At 40.3% G+C, this 26,233-nt stretch overlaps 1 protein-coding gene across 1 annotated transcript; it reads right to left on the bottom strand.

Moving 5' to 3' along the window:
* Nucleotides 1–14,153: 14,153 nt before the first annotated feature.
* Nucleotides 14,154–16,306, bottom strand: LOC138885907 (uncharacterized). Its single transcript, XM_070166906.1, has 2 exons — nucleotides 15,672–16,306; nucleotides 14,154–15,279 (listed from the first exon to the last, which is right to left on the bottom strand). Exons 1-2 carry the CDS (start codon nucleotides 16,304–16,306, stop codon nucleotides 14,154–14,156), a joined length of 1,761 nt encoding a protein of 586 aa, XP_070023007.1.
* Between the last annotated feature and the right edge of the window lie 9,927 nt (nucleotides 16,307–26,233).

The following is a 26,233-nucleotide window of genomic DNA, read 5'->3' as shown; positions in this document are numbered from 1 at the left end:
ATAAAATAACATCAATATAAGAGATATGAAATACAGAATACGAAATACGAAATAGATGGCTGGTATAGTAAAAACTAGCAGGTAAAGCCCTGCATCAACAGACGACCAATGACATTCTTAGTCTAACTCCTAACTGGCTAGTCTCACTCTATTGTGCTGTAGAAATATTCACAACTTTCCCCTAACCTACAACCTTAATGCTCGACCTCCATAATTCCCTGTCAAGGGCCATGTCCTCAGTAATCCTAAGTCGCGCCATGTCCTGTCTGATCACCTCTCCCCAATACTTCTTAGGTCGCCCTCTACCTCTCCGCGTGCCCACTACAGCCAGTCGCTCACACCTCCTCACCGGTGCATCAGTGCTCCTCCTCTGAATGTGCCCGAACCATCTGAGTCTTACTTCCCGCATCTTGTCCTCCATGGGGGCCACGCCCACCTTCTCTCGAATATCTTCATTCCTAATCTTATCCATCCTTGTATGCCCGCACATCCACCTCAACATCCTCATCTCTGCTACTTTCATCTTCTGGATGTGTGAGTTCTTTACCGGCCAACATTCAGTTCCATATAACATGGCAGGCCTAACCACTGCTCTATAAAACTTACCTTTTAGTAACGGTGGCACTTTCTTGTCACACAAGACTCCCGACGCTAACCTCCACTTCATCCACCCCACCCCTATACGGTGTGTGACATCCTCGTCAATCTCCCCGATCCCCTGAATAACCGATCCAAGGTACTTGAAACTACCCCTCTTGGGAATGACTTGAGAGTCAAGCCTCACTTCAACTCCCGCTTCCGTCGGCTCAACTCCAAATTTGCACTCGAGGTATTCCGTCTTCGTCCTGCTCAACTTGAAACCTTTAGACTCAAGAGCATGTCTCCAAATCTCTAGCCTCTCGTTGACGCCGCCTCGTGTCTCGTCAATTAGAATAATGTCATCAGCAAATAGCATGCACCATGGCACCTCCCCTTGAATATGATGAGTCAGTGCATCCATCACCAGGGCAAATAGGAATGGGCTGAGCGCAGACCCTTGGTGCAACCCCGTAATAACTGGAAAGTGTTCAGAGTCGCCTCCTACTGTCCTAACCCGAGTCTTAGCTCCAGCATACATGTCTTTAATCACCCTAATATAGTCAACCGGGACCCCTTTATCCTCTAAGCAGCTCCATAAGACCTCCCTAGGAACCCTATCGTACGCTTTCTCCAGATCAATAAACACCATGTGGAGATCCTTCTTCCTATCCCTGTATTGTTCCACCATCCTCCTAATAAGATGGATAGCTTCTGTGGTAGATCGCCCCGACATGAACAAAAACGATTATTTTGAAATATGGGAACGTGATGAGAGGTTTTCTTTACATGTTTATTTTTTGTTGTATTTGATTCCTTTTATACTCCTAAAAATAATAAGTATAAGTTATATAGTATAAAATAATTGTATAAATAATATATATAATATTTGGTGTATATTCTAGTTGTATAAATATTATTTATATTATATAATTTGTATATTATTATAATATTATATACAACATATTTAACTGATATATACATATTATATATAACTATTTAGATATGCATAGTGATATATGATGTATTTTGGGCATAGAATTAATTTTATGATTTAGTCTTTCGTATATTTATCGTATAATATTATATACATTGAGTATATTATTGTTGTATTAATATTATACATATAATATGAACTTGTATATTACTATTTTAATACATCGTATATAATATATCTATATTATATACTATCAACTCTGAAAAAATTAAAACGGAAAACTGAATATAAAAAGTATCTAATAATACTTGTGGAATTTGTTGATACCCAATTTTTCCTCATGTTATATATATATATACTTCCAAAATAGTGCATATACATCATCACTTGATTTTTAGACTTATACAAGCATTTTTCATAATATTTTATAATTTTAAAAGGTTTTAAGTCAATTTATTCCTATATTTTATTATATACATACTCATTAATCACACCACAAATTATTTTACAGTGATTTTATCATCCAATTTCACCATTTATATCCATATTATATTTTAAATATTTTAAACATATTTATCACAATTGCATTTGCATTTTTTAAGGCCAAAATTATATATTTGCAATAATAGCCTCTATGTACTTTTAATTACTTTAATTATGCCAAAATAATCCTTTTATACCTTTATAACTATTTTTACTTGTTTTATGCGTAAATAATATTTTATTTACTTATTTATCTTTTTTTACAAATTATTTATCAATTAAAATTGGGTATTTAAATAACAACCCATTTTTAAAGCATTTTCGGACCAAACCTAGCCCAATTACTTGAAATACACCAGCCCAAGCCAAATGATCCCTAACCCAATATCCAACCGGTAACCCACTTCCATACCTGACCCAAAAGAGATTAACGGCCCCCATTCACCTCCCCCCTTTCATTAAAACCTATCCTAACCCTAACCCCTCATTCCTTTAAACCCGCCACCCTCAAACACTCCTTTTCTCTCCTCTGAAACCCTAGCGCCGTCACCCCTAATCCCTTTCGATTCCAACCAGATATGGAATCAATCGGGGATTTTCTTACCTTATTGATCTTTTCTCACTATTGGCTACTCGTTTATGGCATAATATAATTACTTTCCTAACAAGGCAAGCTGATTTCCCTTATTCCGGACCAAATCTGGTTCGAACCTTTACTGCTTTTTCATCAATTTTCATTCTTCGTCTCTTTATGGTATGAATCTCTGAGATTTGGTTCGATTCTTCATTTAAACCAAAGTTAGGGTTCAGATCTTTTCAAGATCTATTATAGTTTTTCTATTTTATTTAATATTTCTGTATATCTATCTATGTTCATTTTATTATGATTTTTGTTGATATTTCTAACTAGTTTTATTTGCCCTAAAATTAGGGCTCAGATCTTTTCAGATATGTTATGTTTCTTATTTCTGTTGAACATTTTTCTTTAATGTTTCGTATATCTGTCTATGTGCATTTTATTTTGATTTTCCTTTGATTATTTCTGACTAATTTTACTTATCCTAAAAATTAGGGTTTCAATTCTTTATTTCATTTTTGTTTTCCTTAATTGATTCCGTCTATCTGTTTTAGGACTCTCGCCATTAATTGTTACCCTAAACCTACGAGTCCTTGATTCCCTAGAGCTGTTTGTTTCCCTAAATTACATTGTTAAAATCCCTGTGTTTTATGCGTGCATGTACTGTTACTTTTGGCTTACCTTAAATAATGTTCTGAGTTTCCTTCCCTTAATTAGTTGATTGATTACTTCTATGTTTATGTGCTCTAGTCTAATGCTATTTAAACCCCTCCCCTTTTCCCTTTAAACAAGACTTAGAACTCGAGTATTTCTCACTACTAAAACTATATACTATACTGTTATTCTATTCTGCTTTGATTCCTGGCCGGCTGGAAGCCAAGGCCAGAAATCTTCCATTATTTGCTGTTGTTGATGATCATTGTTGTATCATTAAACTTCTTTCTGTTTCATCTGAACTAGTAAGTTATTGAAACTTCCCTACTGCATCACTTGTTCAATATGCTACTGTTATTAGACTCATTGCTCTATGTGTTTTAGACATATTTAAACTCAGTGAATTAATTAATGAAACCTGTTTAATTGTGTGTAACTTAAGACTGCTATTTAATATTAATTGTGTTTTGACATTGATTCATCATGTAGACTCATTAGTTTGTTGCTAAGTCTGTTGTCATGTTATTTACTTGATCCTGTGCCCACCATGCCGTATCCTCTTTGTTAGTATTTATTGATAACTAATGTGCATGCTGACTCATGATTGATCTCACATAACTTATCCTAATCTGAATTATTTATTGCCTTTGTGAAGCATGTTTAGAAATTGGTCTTTGTCACACCTCCTTTTTCCTACACCTCTGGCAAGGGGATAAGGGAGTTTTTTCAATTAAAGTGACAATCGAAACGGGATTACTTATTTATTAAATTCAGAGTCGCCACTTGGATAATTTTATGGTGTGACAAGTCACCGTTTTAAATCCCGAATCGAGGAAAAGATTGGCTCTGTATTACAGTCCGCGAACACAGAAATCCGGGTAAGAAATACTGTTAACCCGGGAAAAGGTGTTAGGCATTCTCGGATTCCGTAGTTCTAGCACGGTCGCTCAACTGTTATAATTGGCTTATTATCTGATTTTAGTACACTTTTAAACCTATGCACATTTTTAACTTTAAACCACTTTTAATTAATTAATTTTTAGGAAGATTTTAACGTCACATAAAATGCGTTTTGAACCACGTCACATAAATGCACCCGCAGTTCGCAACACATTTTATCTAACGCTGTTGAGACTTGAATTTGGGTCACATAAATGCGCAACCGAGTTTAGGAAGGTAAATTATTAAATAGTGCGCCTAAAGTAATTACGCATTTTTAATTTTGCAAGGGCCATGGAAATTTGCTAAATGACACGCCTCAAATTCTAAGAATTTTAAGGGATATAATTAAGTGAGGACCACACATTTGGAATTATATTTGGTGCGGCGCATCTCAATTCCATTTAAAAGGATTTTCAAACTAAAGTTGGGGAGCCATAAACTATTGGTGTTAATAATATGACTTACCTCCACTGACTATGATAATTGAAGGTGACTTAAACAAAACTGTAACATACTCTCCAAATTGACGCCCAGATCCAGATCCTCAAATTAAGAGGTTGTCTAAAGCCGATGGACCTCCTTTTAATTTAAAATGATCCCACTGCTCAGGCCCAAAATGTGGTCCGTATCTTTGAGGAACCAAGAGGATACGTGAATGAACCTCAAGTTCGAATCTCCTAGCATACATTCCGTATTGGAAAATCAAACGGGATATCAACATCAAATCCAACAATGCATGTTACATATTCCCTCAGATTCGAAACAAATTAAGCTAAACCAAACCTCAAGGATTTCCAAATGGACAATTTAGCATTAAAATTAACCGAAAACATGCTCATAACTACAACATGATTCTTCAGTACTTTACTTGACCCTTAAGATCATTGGCTCATCAAATGATTCACTTCAAAATCCCAACAGCCCTAAGCCGTTACACTTAAACAGATTCGAGTCCAAAGATAAAATGAAACACAACAACGATGATGAATTACTACACATGATGACTAACTAAGGAGACATGAGAAAATTGAATGAAATCCAATAATTATTTAAGAAATATGCAGTAGCTATCAATATTGTGGACCTTTTTTCCTTTTAATCACAATTGCAATGCTTCAAAATCCAAGAACACATTCAGCCAAACTTATTGGTGAACACATGAGCAATTGAATACGACTAAACTAATGCCAAACCAAAGAATGACTTAATACTAATTTCAGCAAGACCAATTACAATTATCAGACTACTTCCACACGTGTGGATACCAAAACTATTTATTCGGTCTTACAACAGTCCCGATTCAATTACAAGTGAAGTTATCTACTTAACATACAGATTATCTAAACAGTATAGCATGCTCAAGTAGAAATCTAAAGTAAGACAGAATGGAATAAAGGACAGTTGAAATGTGACTTTCAAATCCTTCTTTCTCATTTTTTATTCTTCAAATCCAACATTTCAACAATCAATAGCTTTACAATGTGTACCTAAAACGAGATATAACCAAAAACACTGCAGGGTCAGTTAGCTAGCAGCTTCGTAGCACAACAACATTTTGAAAAATAGTTTCAAGCCTAGAAAATGAAGTGAAACAGTCCAGAAACGATTTCAAACCAAGCAATGAACCAAAAGACCTCCACCAGACTCGATCTTAAATCATTTCCACTGTCAGCTAACCATAAATTAGTTCAACCTAGGAGAAAATTCAGAAATCCCCTATAGTACTCAATGATACAGTAACTTTATTATAGATTTCAACCCGGATTTTTTAAAAAGAAAACAAATTCAAACCATTTCAAACCTCGATACATCAAATATGGTTTTAGCCAATTCAAGATTGAAAACCAGAAAATAGAAATCAATGAAACAGTAATTTCTAGTTTTTTTAGTAGTTTCCGAGTTATTTTTCTTTGTATCTCCCTTTTTTACTCTCTTGTGTATCTATCTGTTTTCAGTCTATTCAGCTCTTTTAAATAAGCATTCAGCTTAGTGCCTTCTCCATTACAAATTTACCTTTTAATTTCTTAATTGTCCACTGATCACACCCAACTATGCCTTATAAAAAGGACCCTGCGGACATTGCAAATATAACCTGAGTATTCTGCCCAGAGTCGAATCCACAGAGAGTTAACCTATCAATCACTATCTTTAGACCCACTAAACTCTTGAGAACCAATTTCCCCAAACGTTTGAATCACAGTTGATGGTGTCTTCAATAACTAAAATTGCAAGTAAATAAACAGCTGTAAACTAAGGATGCTAAGGTTGTAAACAATAATGAGAAAACGCTAAGGTAATGACTTCCCCTATTGATGGAAATCCCTTCTGTTTATGCTTCATACAAATTGACCAACACCTCTCTATCAATCATGAACGCTCATCTTACCGTAAATCTCTCCCGAGTAATCACAGTAATATACTCAATGCACTCTCTCGAGATACACTAGCTAGCTCTAATTAACACGGTTCACTTTAGATTGCACTCAAGGCTTCGTTATCCCTAATCCCGCCTTTAAACCCGCAGTTATAGATCCCTCTTATACTTTGGGAGTGGTGTTGTTCAACAATAACCTAAATATGCACTCTCTCCCGAGTTATGCACACTAAATAGGCACAGCTAATTGAGGATCCTGTCAATTAACTACAACATGCACAAAGTTGAACAAATAAAGATTGAGACTAGCAATTTGTATTCACATAAACAAGAAGTTCATCCCCCAATAGGTTCCATCAAAACCTTAGACAAAGGATTTAGCTACTCATAACTATGGGTAAACAAAGTAAAACAATATTCATCATAAAACTTGCAAGAAAAATCAAAGAAAAGAAGAAAGATGTTTTGGGTGATCTCTCACAATTGTTTTTCCTTGCCAAAATACTCTCTAAATCAATACATGCCTCTCTTGGACGAAGTCTAATGTTTAAAATAGGGCTTTGGGCTAAAAATCCCGTGTTTTGCACTTTAGTCCCTAAAGTTCTCCGCCTCCGCCGCGGTCGCGGTCAAACCGTGGCCAAACATTCTCTCTGATTCTCACTTTATCTACAACCATCTTCTACCGCGGTTCTGCCGCGGTCGCGGTGGAACCGTGGCAGTCCTCTTTCAGTTCTGACTTGAGTTGTTTCACGTGGTTTACTTGACAGAATTTTACGATCGGCCTCTTTTTCTCCATATTTGATCCCAAAAGTACTCCATAGCCTTCTCTGGTCATATATAACCTGCAAAGCATGAAAAAAACTAATAAGAGCATTTTGTTATCACTTTTATCATCCAAACTATACAAGAAGGTGGTTATTTAGGGCCTAATTATAGTTAAATTCACCTATTATCAACACCCCACACTTAAACCTTTGCTCGTCCTCGAGCAAGTTAAACCACACTTTTGAAGGAACAACCTAAGCAGTGCAACAGTCACGCCTCAGATGAAGACTCTAACACCATGACACACTCATACTCACTCTAGTTACTCTAACAGAGGTGAAAACTCACTTTTTCTTCCTGAGTCACATACCCTCGCATCATAATTCTGAGAGAAGTTCCACACACATAAAATTCAAGCAACAAGGAACCAAAGATAGGAAGAATTCACTCACTCTCAACAAAGAACATTCACATGCCACACAGACACACCATAAGCTTGCCCCTAGTGTAGTACTCTACTAATCGAGCTATTCAGTCAAAGCTCAAGAGGTCTTTATTTGGTTGTAATGTAGGCTAAGGGACGGGTAAGATATATTTGGATATAATGACTAACCTCCCTAAGCACTTTTACTACACACTTCCTTTTATTTCAATTTCCATGCTCAACCCACTCGTTCTTCCACATTTTAGTTCATAGGTGACCCCCACTTTTCTTTAGGTGCAACTGTTTTTTTTAGACTTTTACAAATCCATTGCACCATTCAAGTATTTCTTTCCTGATTCCCCTTTTTCCTACTTCCTTACCACCCCACACTTTGACTTTTATATGTTCTTTAGTAATTCAAGTGCTTCTAGGAGGTACATGTTCAAACAGTCAAACTATTCAAACACAGGGATATAGGTCATTATAGGGTTATCAAAGAACAGGCTTCAGGCTCAAAGGGGTTAACTATGGCAATATATACAGGTGGATTCACAAATATACAGGCTACACAAAGAAATGCCTCAATCATCTCTAAAACCAAACAACTTCTATTTCGCTTTGCAAACACACAGAGCAAGTTCTAGGTATCACATGCAAGCACAGAATACAAGTAATAGCTCACACACACTTGGCATGTAACTCATTCCGAATCAATTTATCAATACACTCATACAAGCGTTCAAGCAAGAAAAGATGTGCAAAATTAAGGCATAGATTTACGAGTCTACAAACGAGCCTAGACGTCGCACCCTCATGTTCGTTTTTGTTATTCTCAGGTGTGTACATCAAGGGTTGCATTCTAGCCTTCTCCTATTTTGGTCCTACAACTACAAACGAAAAATCTACCTAACCCGGTTCAAGAAAAGCCCTTGGAAAAGAACTGTGGTCAAAAGAAAAACCAACGGAAAATTACTGCACTACCTAAAAAAGAAAAAATAAAATAAATAAAGAAACTACATGGACTACTTCCCTCAAGAGTACTGTCCAAGTGGTCCGTCCTCAGGAAAAGTCCTCTACATTTTTTTTAAATCCAACTTTGACCCTCAAGAGATCCGTCGACAAGAGTCCGTCGTTGGGCCAAGTCAGTTACTTCTAATGTGAGTACAGTCAATTATACAAAACAACACCAATCAAATACTACAACATACACCATGTCTATATACACTACAATACATTACCCGAGCAAGTCTCCCACCCCACACTTAGAAATTATGGCATGTCCCCATGTCATATCAAAAATAATGAGCAGAAAGGTAAGAAGACTTCCCTGAGCCTCAATCAAAGTCGGAGACGGTGCTGGGGTCCACATGGCAAGCTCTCCCCAAATCACGGAACCAGGACATAAACCGGCTCTCAAACCTGGCCTGTCGCTGAGACATGGCATCCATACGCGTGTGTAGGCCCTCCACAGAGGTGCGGAGATCCGCAACCTCTTCCTCCATAGTACGCAACATAGGCTGGGTGGACTGTGATCTAGATAAGCCTGCCCCAGCATGGGGGCGCCGAGAGAGTCCGGCACTATCATAGGATCTCCTGGATGGTGCCATGGGAACTGGGTCATCATCCTCATCATCGATCTGAATGGTGGTGCGTGCACTCCTGCCCACTCTGATGACCGAAGCTTTGAAAGCTGCTTTAGGGAGCAACGCTCCATCAGTAGGATTGGTGGGGACATTCTTCAGCAGGCACAATGTAGTCACCAGAGAGGGGAAGTAGAATCCCTTTGACCTCAGCGGGGACCGTATGATCATTTCATCACCAATAAGTCTTGCCTCATCAAATCTTTCTTTGTGACGAAGCACCACATCAAGAGGGCTCTTTGGAAGTTCACGTCAGTCGTGTTGCCTGAGGGCAAGAACCAGCTGCAAATGACAGTGAGCCAACACTTAGCCAAATGGGTGAATGAATTGGAATTCAGGGTGATATGGTCACGTATCCAGATTGGTTTCCCCCCTGCACAGAGTGCATCAGTCATAATATCCCAAGTGACTCCTGGTGCATCCTGGTAATAGTCGACGTCACCAGTAAATCGGGGCAGCCGCAACACCTGTTGAATAGTTTCAACTGAGACATCTACCCATTTGCCTCGCACAGTCACCTCTCGCAATGTATGTGATGGGCAGTTCGCGTAGAACTTTCTTACAAGCATCCTGTTCACCATTTCAGGTTCATCAAATAAGAACTCCATTTCCCTCCACCGGATTTCCTCATACATCTCATTCTTTTCTGCACGGAGGGCTGCCCTGTCAATCAGAATCTCAGGGATGAAGCTCTTTGAGGCCTTGGCATAAAAGTCGTCCTCTGCCAATTCTGATTCGAACCGTGAGGCATCATATGTAGGTTGTTGGGACGTGCCTGCCGATCTCTTTTGCTTCTTACGAGCCATATGACCTGCAAAGAATACAAAAGAACCATTAAATATATCCTACATGCGCCAGCCAGATGGTTACTCAGACTTCACCACCCGATGACACCAAATAATATCCCCCATTTATTCCATTCATACACTATGCCAAACCCCCAACTAGTAAGTTCCAGGTTACAACCTCCACAATGGCCCCACAACTTTCTTACAAATTCTGGCATACAACACCCCATACTTACTCCCTCAAGTGATTCACGTTAAATATAACACCACCATTCACCAAATACAACACCACCACAACCTAGGATAGGCACAAAATGCCTCAAAATAGCACCACAAGCCCCAAATTTTCGGCCAAAAAGGGCCCTCCACCAAACTACACCGCAAAAATTATTTCTAGGCCTCCAAATCATCTAAACAACCCCCACAATTGATGTATAAGAAAGACCCAACCATTTTAGCACCAAACAAATCCACAAGAAGCAAATACAACAATAAAAGCAGAGAAGAAGCAAAAATTAAAAGAAAATCTACACTATTTCTACCGAGGGTTTAACGAAACTAATTTAGACTAAATTACACTAATTAGAAGAAGAAATAAAATAAAAAAGAAGAGGACATTTACTTGATGAAGGTTGGAAGGGGTGGGTTGTGGTGAGAGGAGGTGTGGAGAAGATAACAATAGTGAGGGAGGGATTTGAGAGAGAAAGAGAAGAGAGGATTAGGGTTTTATGGTTTTATTTTGGGGGGGCGTTCTATTTCTGAATAGGGAGGGGGAATAATTGTTTTGGGGTGGGTGCAGGGTTAGGTGAATTAGAAAATTTCTGCATACCTGGGCCCGACGGGGTCTGCTGCGGTTTTGCCGCGGTCGCGGTTGAACTGCGGTAGACGAAGTTCAGAGAGGGGTTCCCACCGCGGTCGCGGTGGAAACGCGGTGGAAACGCGGTGAACGAAGTTCAGAGGGGGTCTCCCACCGCAGTTCTACCGCGGTCGCGGTGGAAACGCGGTGAACGAAGTTCAGAGGGTGTCTCTAAGCGCGGTTTGACCGCGGTCGCGGTGGAACCGCGGTCTGGGCAGTTGTCTGATTTTTTTGATTTTGTTTTTCATATAATGTGTTACACTTACAACAATTTCGTGGGTTGCCTCCCACACAACACCTAATTTAACGTCGCGACACGACGCAGGATGAGCGCATTTAAGGCTCGCTCGACCTCTGTGGTTCAGTCAGGTGCAGCTCAGACACTTCCTTTTTCTCGCTCATGCCCACATATGGCTTCAATCTTTTACCATTAACTCTGAATGTACGAGAGTCATTCTCTGTGGCAATCTCAACAGCTCCTGAAGGGAAAACTTCAACTACTCGAAATAGTCCAGACCATCGTGACTTACGTTTACCTGGGAACAGACATAGTCTTGAGTTGTATAGAAATACAATGTCCCCGGGTTTGAAATTTCTCTCAACAATGTTCTGGTCGTGCAGCCTCTTCATTCTCTCTTTGTACAATTTTGTGCTCTCAAAAGCAAGATATCTGAACTCCTCGAGCTCATGCAATTCAGTGACTCTTGACGTGCCCGCAGCTTCCATGTCTAAGTTCAGCTGTTTCAATGCCCACCACGCTTTATGTTCAAGTTCCACTGGTAGGTGGCAGGCCTTCCCAAACACTAACTTGTATGGTGACATACCAATTGGAGTTTTGAAGGCAGTTCTGTAAGCCCAGAGTGCATCATCTAGCTTCCTTGCCCAATCAGTTCTTGTGGCGTTCATAGTTTTGGTTAACACACTCTTGATTTGTCTATTGGACACTTCAACCTGTCCACTAGTTTGCGGGTGGTAAGGAGTAGCCACCTTATGGCGCACATCGTACTTAGCAAGCAACTTTTCAAAGGCCCCGTTGCAGAAATGAGTGCCTCCATCATTGATAATTGCTCGTGGTGTCCCAAAGCGGGTGAATATGTTCTTCTTTAGAAATTCCACCACCACTTTTGCATCATTGGTGGGTAACGCCGCAGCTTCCACCCATTTGGACACATCGTGTACAGCAACAATAATGTACTTATTGCCATAAGAGCTGACGAAGGGACCCATGAAGTCAATCCCCCAGACGTCAAACACTTCCACCTCTTGAATTGGGTTCATGGGCATCTCGTGGTGTCGGGAAATGTTCTTTCCCGGTCCGTTGACATTCATTGCAGCCCTTCACCTATAGGTGCGCATCTTTAAACACTGTCGGCCAGAAGAATCCAGCCTCTAGCACCTTTGCCGCTATCCTAACCCCTCCAAAGTGTCCACCATATGCCGATGCGTGACAAGCCTGCAAAACAGAAAATTGCTCTATCTCGGGGACGCATCTCCGGATCATATTATCAAGGCATATTCTAAACAGATAAGGTTTATCCCAGTAATACTGGCAGCTTTCACGAAAAAATCTTTTCCTTTGGACCGATGAAAGGTCGTGAGGAACTATACCACTGGCCAGGTAATTAGCAAAGTCTGCATACCATGGTGCTTCCTAATGAGTGGTGGCGAGCAACTGCTCGTCTGGAAAAGTTTCCAGTATTTCCTCAACCTCAACTACATTTTCAGCTCCCTCAAGTCGTGATAGATGATCAGCAACTTGATTCTCAGTGCCCTTACGGTTACGAATCTCAAGATCGAACTCTTGCAATAGCAACACCCAACGAATCAGGCGTGGCTTAGATTCTTTCTTTTCTATTAAGTACTTGAGAGCGGCATGGTCAGTATATACAATTACCTTGGACCCTATCAGGTAGGATCGAAACTTGTCAAATGCAAACACTACAGCCAACATCTCTTTTTCAGTCACAATGTAGTTCAACTGGGCTCCACTCAGCGTTCTACTAGTAGGTTGGGTGCATCAGTTTGTCTTTCCGCTGGCCCAACACTGCTCCCACTGCATAGTCACTGGCATCACACATTAGTTCGAACGGTTGCTCCCAGTTGGGGGCAACAATGATGGGTGTTGTGACCAGTCTCTTTTTCAACTCCTCAAATGCTACCCTGCAATCATCAGAAAACAAAAACGGGTGATCTTTTTCTAACAACTTACAGAGAGGGTTGACGATTTTGGAGAAGTCTTTTATGAACCTCCGGTAAAAACCGGCATGTCCAAGGAAGCTTCTGATGGCTTTGACTGAAGTTGGTGGAGGCAGCTTTGCTATTACATCAACTTTCGTGTGATCCACCTCTATTCCCTTGCTTGACACCCGGTGCCCCAAGACTATGCCTTCTTGTACCATGAAATGGCACTTCTCCCAGTTCAGAACCAAGTTAGTCTCGATGCACCGTTTCATCACACGCATCAGATTTATCAGGCACTCATCAAATGATTTCCCCACCACTGAGAAGTGATCCATGAACACCTCCATTATGTCCTCAACCATGTCAGTGAATATGGCCATCATTCACCGTTGGAATGTGGCAGGTGCGTTGCATAGGCCAAAGGGCATCCGTCTAAAGGCATAAATGCCATACGGGCATGTGAAGGAGGTCTTCTCTCTGTCCTCCGGTGCAATGGAGATCTGATTGTACCCTGAGTACCCATCCAGAAGGTAGAAGTGTGACCTCCCTACCAATCTGTCCAACATCTGATCAATGAAGGGAAGTGGGAAGTGGTCTTTCCGGGTGGCTAGATTCAACTTTCGATAGTCCATACAAATTCTCCAGCCTGTGACGGTTCTTGTTGAGATCAATTCATTGTTGTCATTTGTCACAACCGTCATGCCACCCTTTTTAGGAACACATTGCACTGGGCTCACCCAGCTGCTGTCAGAGATTGGGAAAATAATTCCCGCATCCAACCACTTTATCACCTTCTTCTTCACCACTTCCTTCATGTTGGGGTTCAGCCTCCTCTGGTGTTCCCTAGAAGGTTTTTGCCCCTCTTCTAGTAGAATCTTGTGCATGCAGTAGGCGGGGCTGATCCCCCTGATGTCTGCCATGGTCCACCCTATGGCAGTTTTACACTCCTTTAGTACCTATAAAAGTTTTTGAACCTGCACATCTAATAAACTAGATGAGATAATAACAGGTAATGTGGAGTCAGGTCCCAGAAATTCATACCTGAGGTGGGCTGGCAATAGCTTTAACTCCAGCTTTGGTGGTTCTTCAATGGATGGCTTAGTTGGAGGAGTGTCTCTCTTTTCTAAGTGCAAGGGCTCAAACTCTAGATTTCTCTCCCAGAACCCTCTACCTTCCAATGCCAACACCCATTCCGCCAAATCCTCACCATTCACTTCATCTAAGTTCATCAAACATGCAGCAAGGGGGTCCTCAATTGTCAACACCTCATCATCAGACTCTACAATTACATCCACGGCATCAATAAGAGAGCAATTGGCGAACTCACTTGGTCGCCTCATAGACTTCTGCACATTGAATGTTATTTCCTCATCATTGAGTCTCATTTTGAGCTCCCCGGTCTCACAGTCAATCAAAGCTCTCCCCGTGGCCAAGAATGGTCTTCCTAAGATTATAGGAATCTCTTCATCCACTTTGCAATCCAAGATCACAAAATCTGCAGGGAACACAAATTTTCCCACCTGAATAAGCACATCATCAAGGATACCGAATGGATGCTTCACAGTCCTGTCGGCCAACTGCAACAACATGGAGGTGGGTCTAGCTCTCCCAATGCCCAACCTCTTATAGATAGACAGGGGCATAAGATTAATGCTGGCCCCTAAATCACAGAGCGCCTTAGCAAAGGCGAAATTCCCAATAGTGCATGGAATTGTAAAGCTACCTGGATCAGATAGCTTTTCAGCAATAGGTCTCATCACCACTGCACTACAGGTCTGAGTAAGTGTAATCGTAGCCAAGTCTTGAAAATCAAATTTTCGGGACATCAAGTCCTTCATCATTTTTGCGTACCCAGGCATCTCCTTTAAAGCTTCAATCAGTGGAATATTTACCTGGATTTGTTTGAGCATTTCAAAGAACTTTTTATACTGCTCCTCCTTTTGATGTTTGGCAAGCCTCTGTGGAAAGGGTGCAGGAGGTCTCTTCTTCCCAATCACTTGGGACTTCTCTTTATCAGCTACTATTTCAACTACTGGCTCTTCAACTGGCTCTTCAACTGGCTCAGCTACTTTCTTGTCACCTCTGTCAGTATTGTAGACTCATCCATCTCAATGGGCAGTGGAATGAATGTCTCAGCCTGTATATTTTCTCGAACTCTCTCTTGTTCTACATCTATATCCCTGCCATTACAGAGACTCACCGCCATCAGCTGCTTTGGGCCCTGATCTTTTGGATTAATCTGGGTGTCTGCAGGTACTATCCCCTGAGGACGATTGTTCAGAGACATTGAAATTTAGACCAATTGCACTTCAATATTTTTGATTGCTGCATCATGTGCATCTACCTTTCCATTTATTTTTGCATTGGACCCAATAACCTGCTGTATCATTGCTTCAAGTCTAGTGAACCCATCTTCTTGCCTTCCACCATGTTGTTGCTGAGGTGGGGGATACCCTTACTGCTGATTGTTGTACCCCTGTGGCCTTGGATAAGGTGCCATATTGTTGGGAGGTCTCATACCTCCTATGCTTCCAGTGTTGTACTGTGGCTGAGGTGGTCTGTATGGCTGCTGAGTTTGCTGACCCCAGTTCTGATTGCCCTGTCTCTGGCCTCCATAGTTTGACACATAGTTCATGTCTTCAGGGTGCTGCTGATGATGATCATGTTCTGCATTCCAAGTATTACCAACTGGCTGACTAATGCAAGATGTGTACAAGCCCCCATTGGTAGTATCTACAATGTGCACTTGCTGTTTCTGCCCTGATTCCTCCACCTTTTTGGTGAGTATGCTCATCTGTGTCAAGAGGGTTGCCACATTTTCAGCCATGGAATTTGATGGGTCAAAAGGCACTGAGTGCACCACTGGAGTGATAGGTGCATTCCTCGTTATCCACCCCGAATTCTGAGCCATTTTGTCAAGCAGACTCTGACCTTCTCTCCAAGTTTTGCTCAAAAATGCCCCACCAGCTGAGGCATCTACAATGTTTTTCATGCTATCTGACAGTCCCATGTAAAACCGTTGTCCCAACATCTGATATGGAATACCATAGTATGGACATATAACCAACATTCCTTTAAACCGGCTCCATGTCTCATGCAGTGTCTCCATTGGTTTCTGTTTAAAGTTCACGATCTCATCAATTTGGTGAGCTGTTTTGTTGGGCGGGTGGAATTTGATGTGAAATTGCTTGACTAACTCATCCCAAGTTTCTATAGAGTTTATGGGGAGTGAGTTTAGCCAAACCTGAGCAGCTCCTGTCACCAAGAATGGAAATAATAATAGCCTGATTGCTTCCGGAGTTACGTTGGGTTGCCTTTAAGTTTTGCAAATCCACAGGAAGTTCTTCAAGTGCTGCTGAGGATCTTCGGCTGGTGTCCCAGAAAATAGTCCCTTGTTTTGCAGCAAGTGCAACATGTTGTTCATGATCTGGAATGATTCAGCTTGTATCGCGGGCACAACAATGTCAATGGCCAGATTGTCAGCTGTGGGTTGTGCCCAGTCATATAGTGCAGCCTCAAGCACAGGAGGTGCCATATCTCTGACGTTTCCCTTGATGTTGTCTACGTCACCCATGTCAATTTCGAGTTTGTGTGTTTGATGAGGTTGTTGAAGTCTTTTGTTGGCACGATTCAATATCCGAAATGTTTTTTTGGGGTATGAGATTCCTTCAAGTAGTTCTCCAGTCCTCGTAGAGTTTCTAGGCATACACCTGTGCAACCACGTCAACAACCGTAAAAAAATTCAATAAAAAATTTGGTGTAGAGAAAACTGACTACACTAAGAATTTTTGTATTTCTATCAATGGTAATTGATAATTCCGTTAACTCCCCGGCAACGACGCTAAAATTTGATCACGCCCAACTATGCCTTATAAAAAGGACCCTGCGGACGTTGCAAATATAACTTGAGTATTCTGCCCAGAGTCGAATCCACAGAGAGTTAACCTATCAATCACTATCTTTAGACCCACTAAACTTTTGAGAACCAATTTCCCAAAACGTTTGAATTACAGTTGCTGGTGTCTTCAATAACTAAAATTGCAAGTAAATAAACAGCTGTAAACTAAGGATGCTAAGGTTGTAAACAATAATGAGAAAACGCTAAGGTAATGACTTCCCCTATTGATGGAATCCCTTCTGTTTATGCTTCATACAAATTGACCAACACCTCTCTATCAATCATGAACGCTCATCTTACCGTAAATCTCTCCCGAGTAATCACAGTAATATACTCAATGCACTCTCCCGAGATACACTAGCTAGCTCTAATTAACACGGTTCACTTTAGATTGCACTCAAGGCTTCGTTATCCCTAATCCCGCCTTTAAACCCGCAGTTATAGATCCCTCTTATACTTTGGGAGTGGTGTTGTTCAACAATAACCTAAATATGCACTCTCTCCCGAGTTATGCACACTAAATAGGCACAGCTAATTGAGGATCCTGTCAATTAACTACAACATACACAAAGTTGAACAAATAAAGATTGAGACTAGCAATTTGTATTCACATAAACAAGAAGTTCATCCCCCAATAGGTTCCATCAAAACCTTAGACAAAGGATTTAGCTACTCATAACTATGGGTAAACAAACTAAAACAATATTCATCATAAAACTTGCAAGAAAAATCAAAGAAAAGAAGAAAGATGTTTTGGGTGATCTCTCACAATTGTTTTTCCTTGCCAAAATACTCTCCAAATCAATACATGCCTCTCTTCGGCGAAGTGTAATGTTTAAAATAGAGTTTTGGGCTAAAAATCTCGTGTTTTGCACTTTAGTCCGTGAAGTTCTCCGCCTCCGCCGCGGTTCTGCCGCAGTCGCGGTCAAACCGCGGCCAAACATGCTCTCTGATTCTCACTTTGTCTGCAGCCATCTTCTACCGCGGTTCTGCCGCGGTCGCGGTGGAACTGCGACAATCCTCTTTCAGTTCTGACTTGAGCTATTTCGCGTGGTTTACTTGACGGAATTTTACGATCGGCCTCTTTTTCTCCATATTTGATTCCAAAAGTACTCCATAGCTTTCTCTGGTCATATATAACCTGCAAAGCATGAAAAACACTAATAAGAGCATTTTGTTATCACTTTTATCATCCAAACTATACAAGAAGGTGGTTATTTAGGGCCTAATTATAGTTAAATTCACCTATTATCATCCACTTAACCTACTTAGTGTAATTCTAACCCTACCCCTATTGAGAAGCTTCTTAATTAGGTGAACACTTTAAACTTATACTAATCAATTCTTATCAACATAATTAAACCAGAAGTTAAACCAAACTATTGAACTTAATCCTAATTATTCTGACTAAGTGATTAAACGAGATACGATTTCAAAGTCTTAAATCAAACTGATATACCAATTATACGAAACAAATCCACAAAACCAATCTAAAGAAACAAACAGTGGACAAAAATAATTTATACCAGAGGACTGATTGAATTTCAATTGAAATTGACCAGAAAAAGAAAAAGAGATGAGAAAGACGAACATCAGAATAATACTAATAAAATATAAACATAGAAGTAGGACAGAAACTCACCGGTCAGTAGTAATTGAAGAAAACCTTCGAATCTTCAAATTTTAAACCAGATTTTGACTTTAACTGTGTGTTCTTGATAAAAACACACAGATAAAGTCAAAATTAGCTTAAAGTATCAACGAATCTTGACTCTGCAGTTTTAGGTTTAAAACTTAGATTCATTATTCGACAAGTTCTGTCTTGATTCAAGGGTAACAGATCGTGGATTAGGGAAGAGGGGAGTGATGTGGCTTCAGGGTGTTAATTTGGGAAGGATTGGAGGTGGCGCCGCCACCGGAAGGCTGTGGTGAATGGTGACGGCTACTAGGGTCCATCCCTTTAAATCGAGATTCGAACAGTTCGAGGGATGTTCGATGAAACTGGAGCAAGGATTTGGTAAGAGGAGGTTGTGACGTTTATGGGGTGTGGTTTTCAGGCGGATTGAGGCCGACGCCGCCACTGGATAACGGTGGAAAGGGTGGCGGCTACTAGGATTACTCGTCTTTGAAGAGACGATGTGAGACGAGTGAGATGAGGGGGGTATTCCGAGGGGGTGGGGTCTATTTGGATAGATATATACTGGGGGTAGAATTGGATCCAGGCCGTTCGATCAAACGAAATCAACGGCTTGGATCATTTGACTAAATGGAACGACGACGTTTTGGTTGATTGAGGCTGGGTCGGGCACGGGGAATGCTAGTCGGAGTCGGGTAATGGAAAATGGGGCGAAGTTCTGGTCGTTGGATGTAGATGAATGGACGGTAGAGATCTGTTGAAATCGAAACGACGTAGTTCAGTCCCTATACTACGTCGTTTCGATGGTCTCAAAAACTGGAAGTTTGGATCGGGTATGTGGCATGTTTTTGGGCCTGGACCGGACGAGTTTTGGGGTAATTTGATTTGGGCTTTGAATTAAATTGAATTTGGCCCAAATTTGATTTCCTTCTCTTTAATTCTTTTTTTTTTGAAAAATTAAAACTAAAATCCTAAATTAAATTATAAAACCAAATCATCCTATCAAAAATACTAATTAATTCTAAATAATAATTATCCCAAATATTATTTACCAAATCAAAAAAGAAAATCACGAAATTTCGACATTAAACACTAAAAATGCAAAATACGTTATTTTTTTTGAATTTTTTCATTTTTGTAAAACAATAATTCACTTAATTAATCTCAAAAATATAAAATTAAATCGTAAATGCAGATACTATATTTTTGTATTTTTAATGCATTAAACATGTACACAAACATATGCAAACAATCAGGAAAATAGCATAATAATTCCTAAAAATAACACATAATTAAAGAAAAGACCTAATTTTGGGAATTCTTTTGGAGTAATTCATATGAGGCAAAAATCACGTGCTCACAGCTGCCCCTCTTTGCCTGGAAACATGAAGAGTTTTCGTACAATGATAAAGTGAGTGGATACGAGCGATTTTTGCCCGTTTGAATACTACGTGGAAAGCATTTTTTGAAAGATTTGACCGAACCTCTGCGTCAAAGGTTTCCTATATATCCTTGGCTATAAAGGAATTAGGTCAATGTAGTTTGGGAAGTTTTGGTAGCTGGGACTGCCATGAAGCTGTGATTTTACTGTTGTTGTTGTTGCTGCTACTGCTTACTGACCTCCTTATTACACCATGACAAAAATAAAGAAGCTAGACTAAAATATGATCTATGCATTACAAAGATCTACTCTATACTTCTCAAGCTTGATCTTGTGATTCTTGTTGCCTAATTGACTTGTGTTTTCCAACGGAAGTTCCTTTGCTGATGACTTGAATTGTATTTTTGAGATGCTTTCTCTTTCCTCCAGGCGGGCACCTCATTGCTGAAACTTTAAACGTCTTCCTTTGACCATTGTTGCCTATCTCTGTTCTACAGGCGGGTTCCTGATTACTCGAACTTGAATTGCTTCTTCCCCTTGTTCTCTAGGCGGGCTCCTGACTACTTGAAATTTGAATTGTATTCCCTTCTTCTCCAGGTGGGCTCCTGATTGCTGAAACTCGAAATGTATTCCCTTGTTCTCCAGGTGGGCTCCTGATTGCTGGATTTGAAATGTATTCCTTGTTCTCCAGGTGGGCTCCTGATTGTTGAAACTTGAAATATATTCCCTTATTCTCCAGGTGGGCTCCTGACTGCTGAAACTTGAAATGTATTCCTTGTTCTCCAGGTGGATGCCTGATTGCTGATATTTCAACCGTCTTTCCTTGTTCTCCAGGTGGACGCCTAATTACCAATACTTGTTCCAATCTTCCTTGAAACTTGATTTGTTTTCCCTTGTTCTCCAGGTGGGCTCCTGATTACTTGATCCTGAACTGCTTTTAATTCTTAACATCTGTGTTGTTCTTCCCTGTTCTTCAGACGGGCACCTGACTTCAACAAAATAGACAAAACAAAAAGAAAAATTTCTGCCCCAGTTTGGTAACCGGGCGCATCTGTAAGTGTTAATTGAATCCTTTTGCCAAGCATCTCTAACAATCTGCAAGCTATATCCCATTATCCAGGAGGGTCCTGAAAATTTCTAGTAAAATGCAAGTTTCAAAGCTACATTATCTAAGACAGTCCCATTGAAGGTATGACTTCAGTTGAATCTTGTTATCTAAGACAGTCTTAAAACTACATCTAATTATCCAGGAGGGTCCTGAAATTTCAAATTAAAGCTTATCTTATGAATGACAGTTTCAACGCTAAACTGTACTCTCTTATAGCAACACTTACTTATCTAATGGAATGCTTAAAGTTACGTCCCATTATTCAGGTGGGTCCTGAAAACTCTTATGCAAACTTTGAAGCCAACTTATTCCTTTTGGTGCACATTTTTCCGGTATTCACTACGTATGTTTGTTTTGGATTTTAACCTAGGTCCCATTTTCCAAGAGAGACCTGGAGTTTCGAATTGAGTCTTGTCTTAAAAAAAATGAAAAATTCAAAACAACTTATATTTTCACAAAGTAGAGTTTATGCTAGATATTGTACTCATGAATACTTCGAATTAAAGCTAAGTCCCATTATCCAGGAGGGTCCTGAAAATTTACAATTAATCGGGGGAAAAGGTGCAAAAAGATGGTGTTTCTTCTTTCTTGAGGAAGTAAAGCGGAAACAGGTTCTTTTCGGTCCTTTTATTGGCCAACCTGAGAGATAGAGGTTATGAGAGTCTCCTCAAATTTCTTTGACATACGAGGCCTCTGGGGTAATGACCAAAGCGTATCTCAAATATGCAAATTTTGAAGCTTCACTTATAATCCTTTGGGGTACATTTATGCCGAATTCTGTTACTCATGATTATTTTAGATCTTAAACAAAGTCCCATTTTCTAGGAGGGTCCTGAGAATTCTCCGATCAAACCTGTATGGTACTTGTTTTCCTTACAGGGTGCTTCCTGAAACAAATGCCATCTTTGCCCCTGTTTCAAATCAAAGAAAATCTTGTCAGTTTAAAACGTGGTAGTTAGTTGTGGCATTCTTGCTGGGGGTGGTTTTCTCTTTGCCATGATTTGCTTCTTCCGACTGCCTTGAACTGGTCGAAAAGGCTGTTTTGACCTTCTGACTGATTCTTGACTGCAGGATCCCCCAACTGTTATTCTCCCCTCCTAACCTTTATGCCTAAACCCATACATCTCCCACGACATTACTGAACCATTCCACCGATATAACCTTTGCTTACACCCTATGTCCCACTTTTCATCATATTATCTCCGACATGTTCTAGCCGCATTTTGCTTTGTGCAATTTTGAATCTGGTAGTACACTCTGACATTCCTTCTTATTTGTTGAAACAAGGCTAACCTTGGAAGAGCTTTAGATGAGTAAAATTAACAGTAATGAAATGCAACGATTTTGAGAATTAAGAATAAAGAAGAAAATCCAAATTTGGATGACTGTTGGAGATAGGAAAAGAAACTTATCTGAGTGGATTCACTGGCACCAATGATCATGGTATGCATTTTGGATTAATCAGCCCAGTCTATTTAACCAATCTCCTTTCCAATTGTTTTACTTTGTTCTCCAAGATTTCCACAACCCAATTTTACTTTTCGCCAACTTACGGACCTTGTTCGACTTGCAGTGCCTTGAAGGGGTTTCACCGACAAACCTCTCTAATTTGTTTGTTCCTCAATTCCTTGTTGCCTTATGGTGCCCGCGAAGGTTTTCACCAATAAGACTCTCTCATTTTTATTTTCTCTCGGCTTTGGTCGCCTCATGGTGCCCATGAGGGTTTTCACCAATAAGACTCTCTCATTTTTTGATTTCTCTTGATTAAACCGGAGTGTTGCCCCTGATATGAATTCTCTTTACATTGCTTGACTTGGCATCTCTTGAAGATTGATCGGGAGGTCTTTCTTTGGACAGCAATGTGGGTTTTTGGATATGTTTGGAAAGAAAAGGGTATAAAACGGGTTCAAAACAACTTCAAAATGGGTTAGAATTACAACTTTTGGAATCACATTTCTTATTACAACCACAACTTCTGCTCCAGTTTCTTGCTTGGGGATCTTTTAACTTTTATTTTACTATGACCGAGCCGTAAGGCTGCCTACGTATCCTTAACAGGAATCAGGTCAAACGTAGTTCACACCTGAATTTCTTTATATTCTTGTACTTTCTCTTTTCGCTTCTTTTCTTTTCTCTCTTTTTCTTTCTCTTCTCTCTTTTCGTTATTGATTCCAAAAGAGGGGTATGAAAGAAATAAATAAGGCTCAAAAAGGGGAAACAAAGGGTAAAGTGTTTAGATAGTAGAACAAATTGCCTTCATCATTCCAATCTTCGAAACAATACCAAATACAAACAATCAACAAATATACCAAAAAAATCATACATAATATCTCTTGACTGCATCAGAATTTATAGCCATGTCTATGCATTTTCCTTCGATATCTATTAAACATAAAGCACCATTGGACAATACTCTGGTCACAATGAATGGACCTTGCCAATTCGGGGCGAACTTGCCTTTTGCTTTAGCCTGATGTGGAAGAGTACGCTTCAGCAGTTGCTGACCTACTTCAAACTTTCGGGGGCGCACCTTTTTGTTGTATACTCTTGCCATTCCCTTTTGATACAACTGGCCATAACACACATCTGCCAATCTTTTTTCATCAATCAAGTTCAACTGCTCCAAACGGGTTTTGATCCACTCATCATCATCAATCTCAGACTCAGCGACAATCCGAAGGGACGGGATTTCAACTTCCGCAGGTATCACTACTTCAGCTCCATATACCAACAAATAAGGAGTTGCACCTACTGAAGTACAAATAGTAGTACGATAACCCAACAACGCAAATGGTAATTTTTCATGCCATTGCCTGGAACCTTCTACCATTTTCTGAAGTATCTTCTTTATATTTTTGTTGGCTGCCTCGACTGCTCCATTCACCTTGGGACGATATGGGGTAGAATTGCGATGTGTAATCTTAAACTGTTGACATACCTCTTCCATCAAATTACTGTTAAGATTAGCACCATTATCCGTGATGATCACCTTTGGGATTCTGAATCGACAGATGATATTTGAGTGAACAAAATCGACCACTACTTTCTTGGTCACCGATTTGAAAGTTTTGGCCTCAACCCACTTGGTGAAATAATCAATGGCTACCAGAATGAATCTATGCCCATTGGATGGTGCTGGCTCAATTGGTCCAATGACATCCATACCCCAAGCAATGAACGGCAATGGTGCAGACATTGTGTGCAACTCATATGCGGAGAATGAATTAAATCTCCATGTACTTGGGACTGATGACATTTGCGCACAAAACTGATACAATCTCGCTCCATCGTAAGCTAATAATAACCTGCTCGGAGAATTTTCTTCGCCAGCACATATCCGCTCATGTGGTCTACAGACTCCCGAATGTACTTCGGACATGACAGTCGTAGCTTGTCTAGCATCTATGCATCTTAATAATCCAAGGTCTGGTGTTCTTTTATACAAAACTCATCCACTTAAGAAGAATTCACTTGCCAACCGTCGAATTGTTCTCTTTTGATCCCCCGTGGCTTGCACTGGATATATCCCCATTCTGATGTACTCCTTGATTTCATGGAACCATGGTTCTCCATCAAGTTCTTCTTCAATCATGTTACAATAAGCATGCTGATCTCGGACTTGAATATGTAGAAGATCGACATAAGCTTTGTCTAGATGGTGCAACATTGACGCCAGGGTAGCCAAAGCATCGGTGACCTCATTATGGACCCTTGGAATATGCCTGAACTCCACTGATCGAAACCGTTGACAAAGATCATGCAAATATTGTCGGTACAGTATGAGCTTCAAATCTTGCGTTTCCCATTATCCTTGAATTTGATGTACCAGAAGATCTGAGTCTCCCAAGACCAAGACTTCCTGGATATCCATGTCTGCAGCTAGCCTTAGACCGAAAATACAGGCCTCATACTCAACCATATTGTTGGTGCAATAAAACCGAAGTTGAGCCATAACAGGATAGTGATGCCCTGTTTCAAAAATAAGCACAACTCCTATTCCGACTCCTTTCATGTTGGCAGCCCCATCAAAGAAAAGTTTCCAGCCTGGTTTTTCAATTTTCTCCAATTCATTGATATGCATCACTTCTTCATCAGGAAAATAAGTTCTCAATGGCTCGTAATTTTCATCGACCAGGTTCTCGGCCAAATGATCGGCCAATGCTTGGGCTTTCATCGCAGTCTGAGTCACATAGATGATGTCAAACTCTATGAGCAAAATCTACCACTTCGCAAGTCTTCCTGTCGACATAGGCTTTTGAAAGATATACTTCAACGCATCCAAGCGCGAAATGAGGTAAGTAGTGTATGATGACAAATAATGTTTCAATTTCTGAGCCACCCAAGTTAGGGCACAACATGTCCTTTCCAGATGAGTGTACTTAACCTTATATGCCGTGAACTTCTTGCTAAGATAGTAGATGGCCTATTCCTTTCTACCGGTGATGTCATGCTGCCCCAGTACATAGCCAAATGAATTTTCCAAGACTGTCAAGTAAAGAATTAAAGGTCTCTCTGGTTATGGCGGAACCAACACAGGTAGGTTTGACAAGTATCCTTTTATCTTATCAAATGCTTCTTGACACTCATCAGTCCATTTGACCGCAACATCCTTCTTCAGCTATTTGAAAATAGGCTCACAATTTGTTGTGAGCTGAGCAACAAACCTGTTGATGTAGTTCAACCTCCCTAACAGACTTACACTTCAGTCTTGTTCCTCGGAGGTGGTAATTCTTGGATGGCTTTGATCTTTGATGGGTCCAACTCGATGCCTCGCCGGCTGACTATTAATCCCAACAGCTTTCCAGATGGAACACCAAATGCGCACTTGGCAGGGTTAAGCTTGAGGTTGTACCTGCGAAGTCTCAGGAAGAATTTCCTCAAATCCCTAACGTGGTCGGCCTAAGGCTTTGATTTTATGATCATATCATCCACGTATACCTCAATCTCCTTGAGTATCATATTATGAAACACAGTAGTCATCACTCTCATGTAAGTTGCCCCGACGTTCTTCAA

This window comes from Nicotiana sylvestris, chromosome 2 (genome assembly GCF_000393655.2).
Source record: "Nicotiana sylvestris chromosome 2, ASM39365v2, whole genome shotgun sequence".
NCBI classification, from domain to species: domain Eukaryota; kingdom Viridiplantae; phylum Streptophyta; class Magnoliopsida; order Solanales; family Solanaceae; genus Nicotiana; species Nicotiana sylvestris.
Note: the sequence above shows the minus strand (reverse complement) of the source record. Positions and strands in the feature narration are given on the sequence as shown.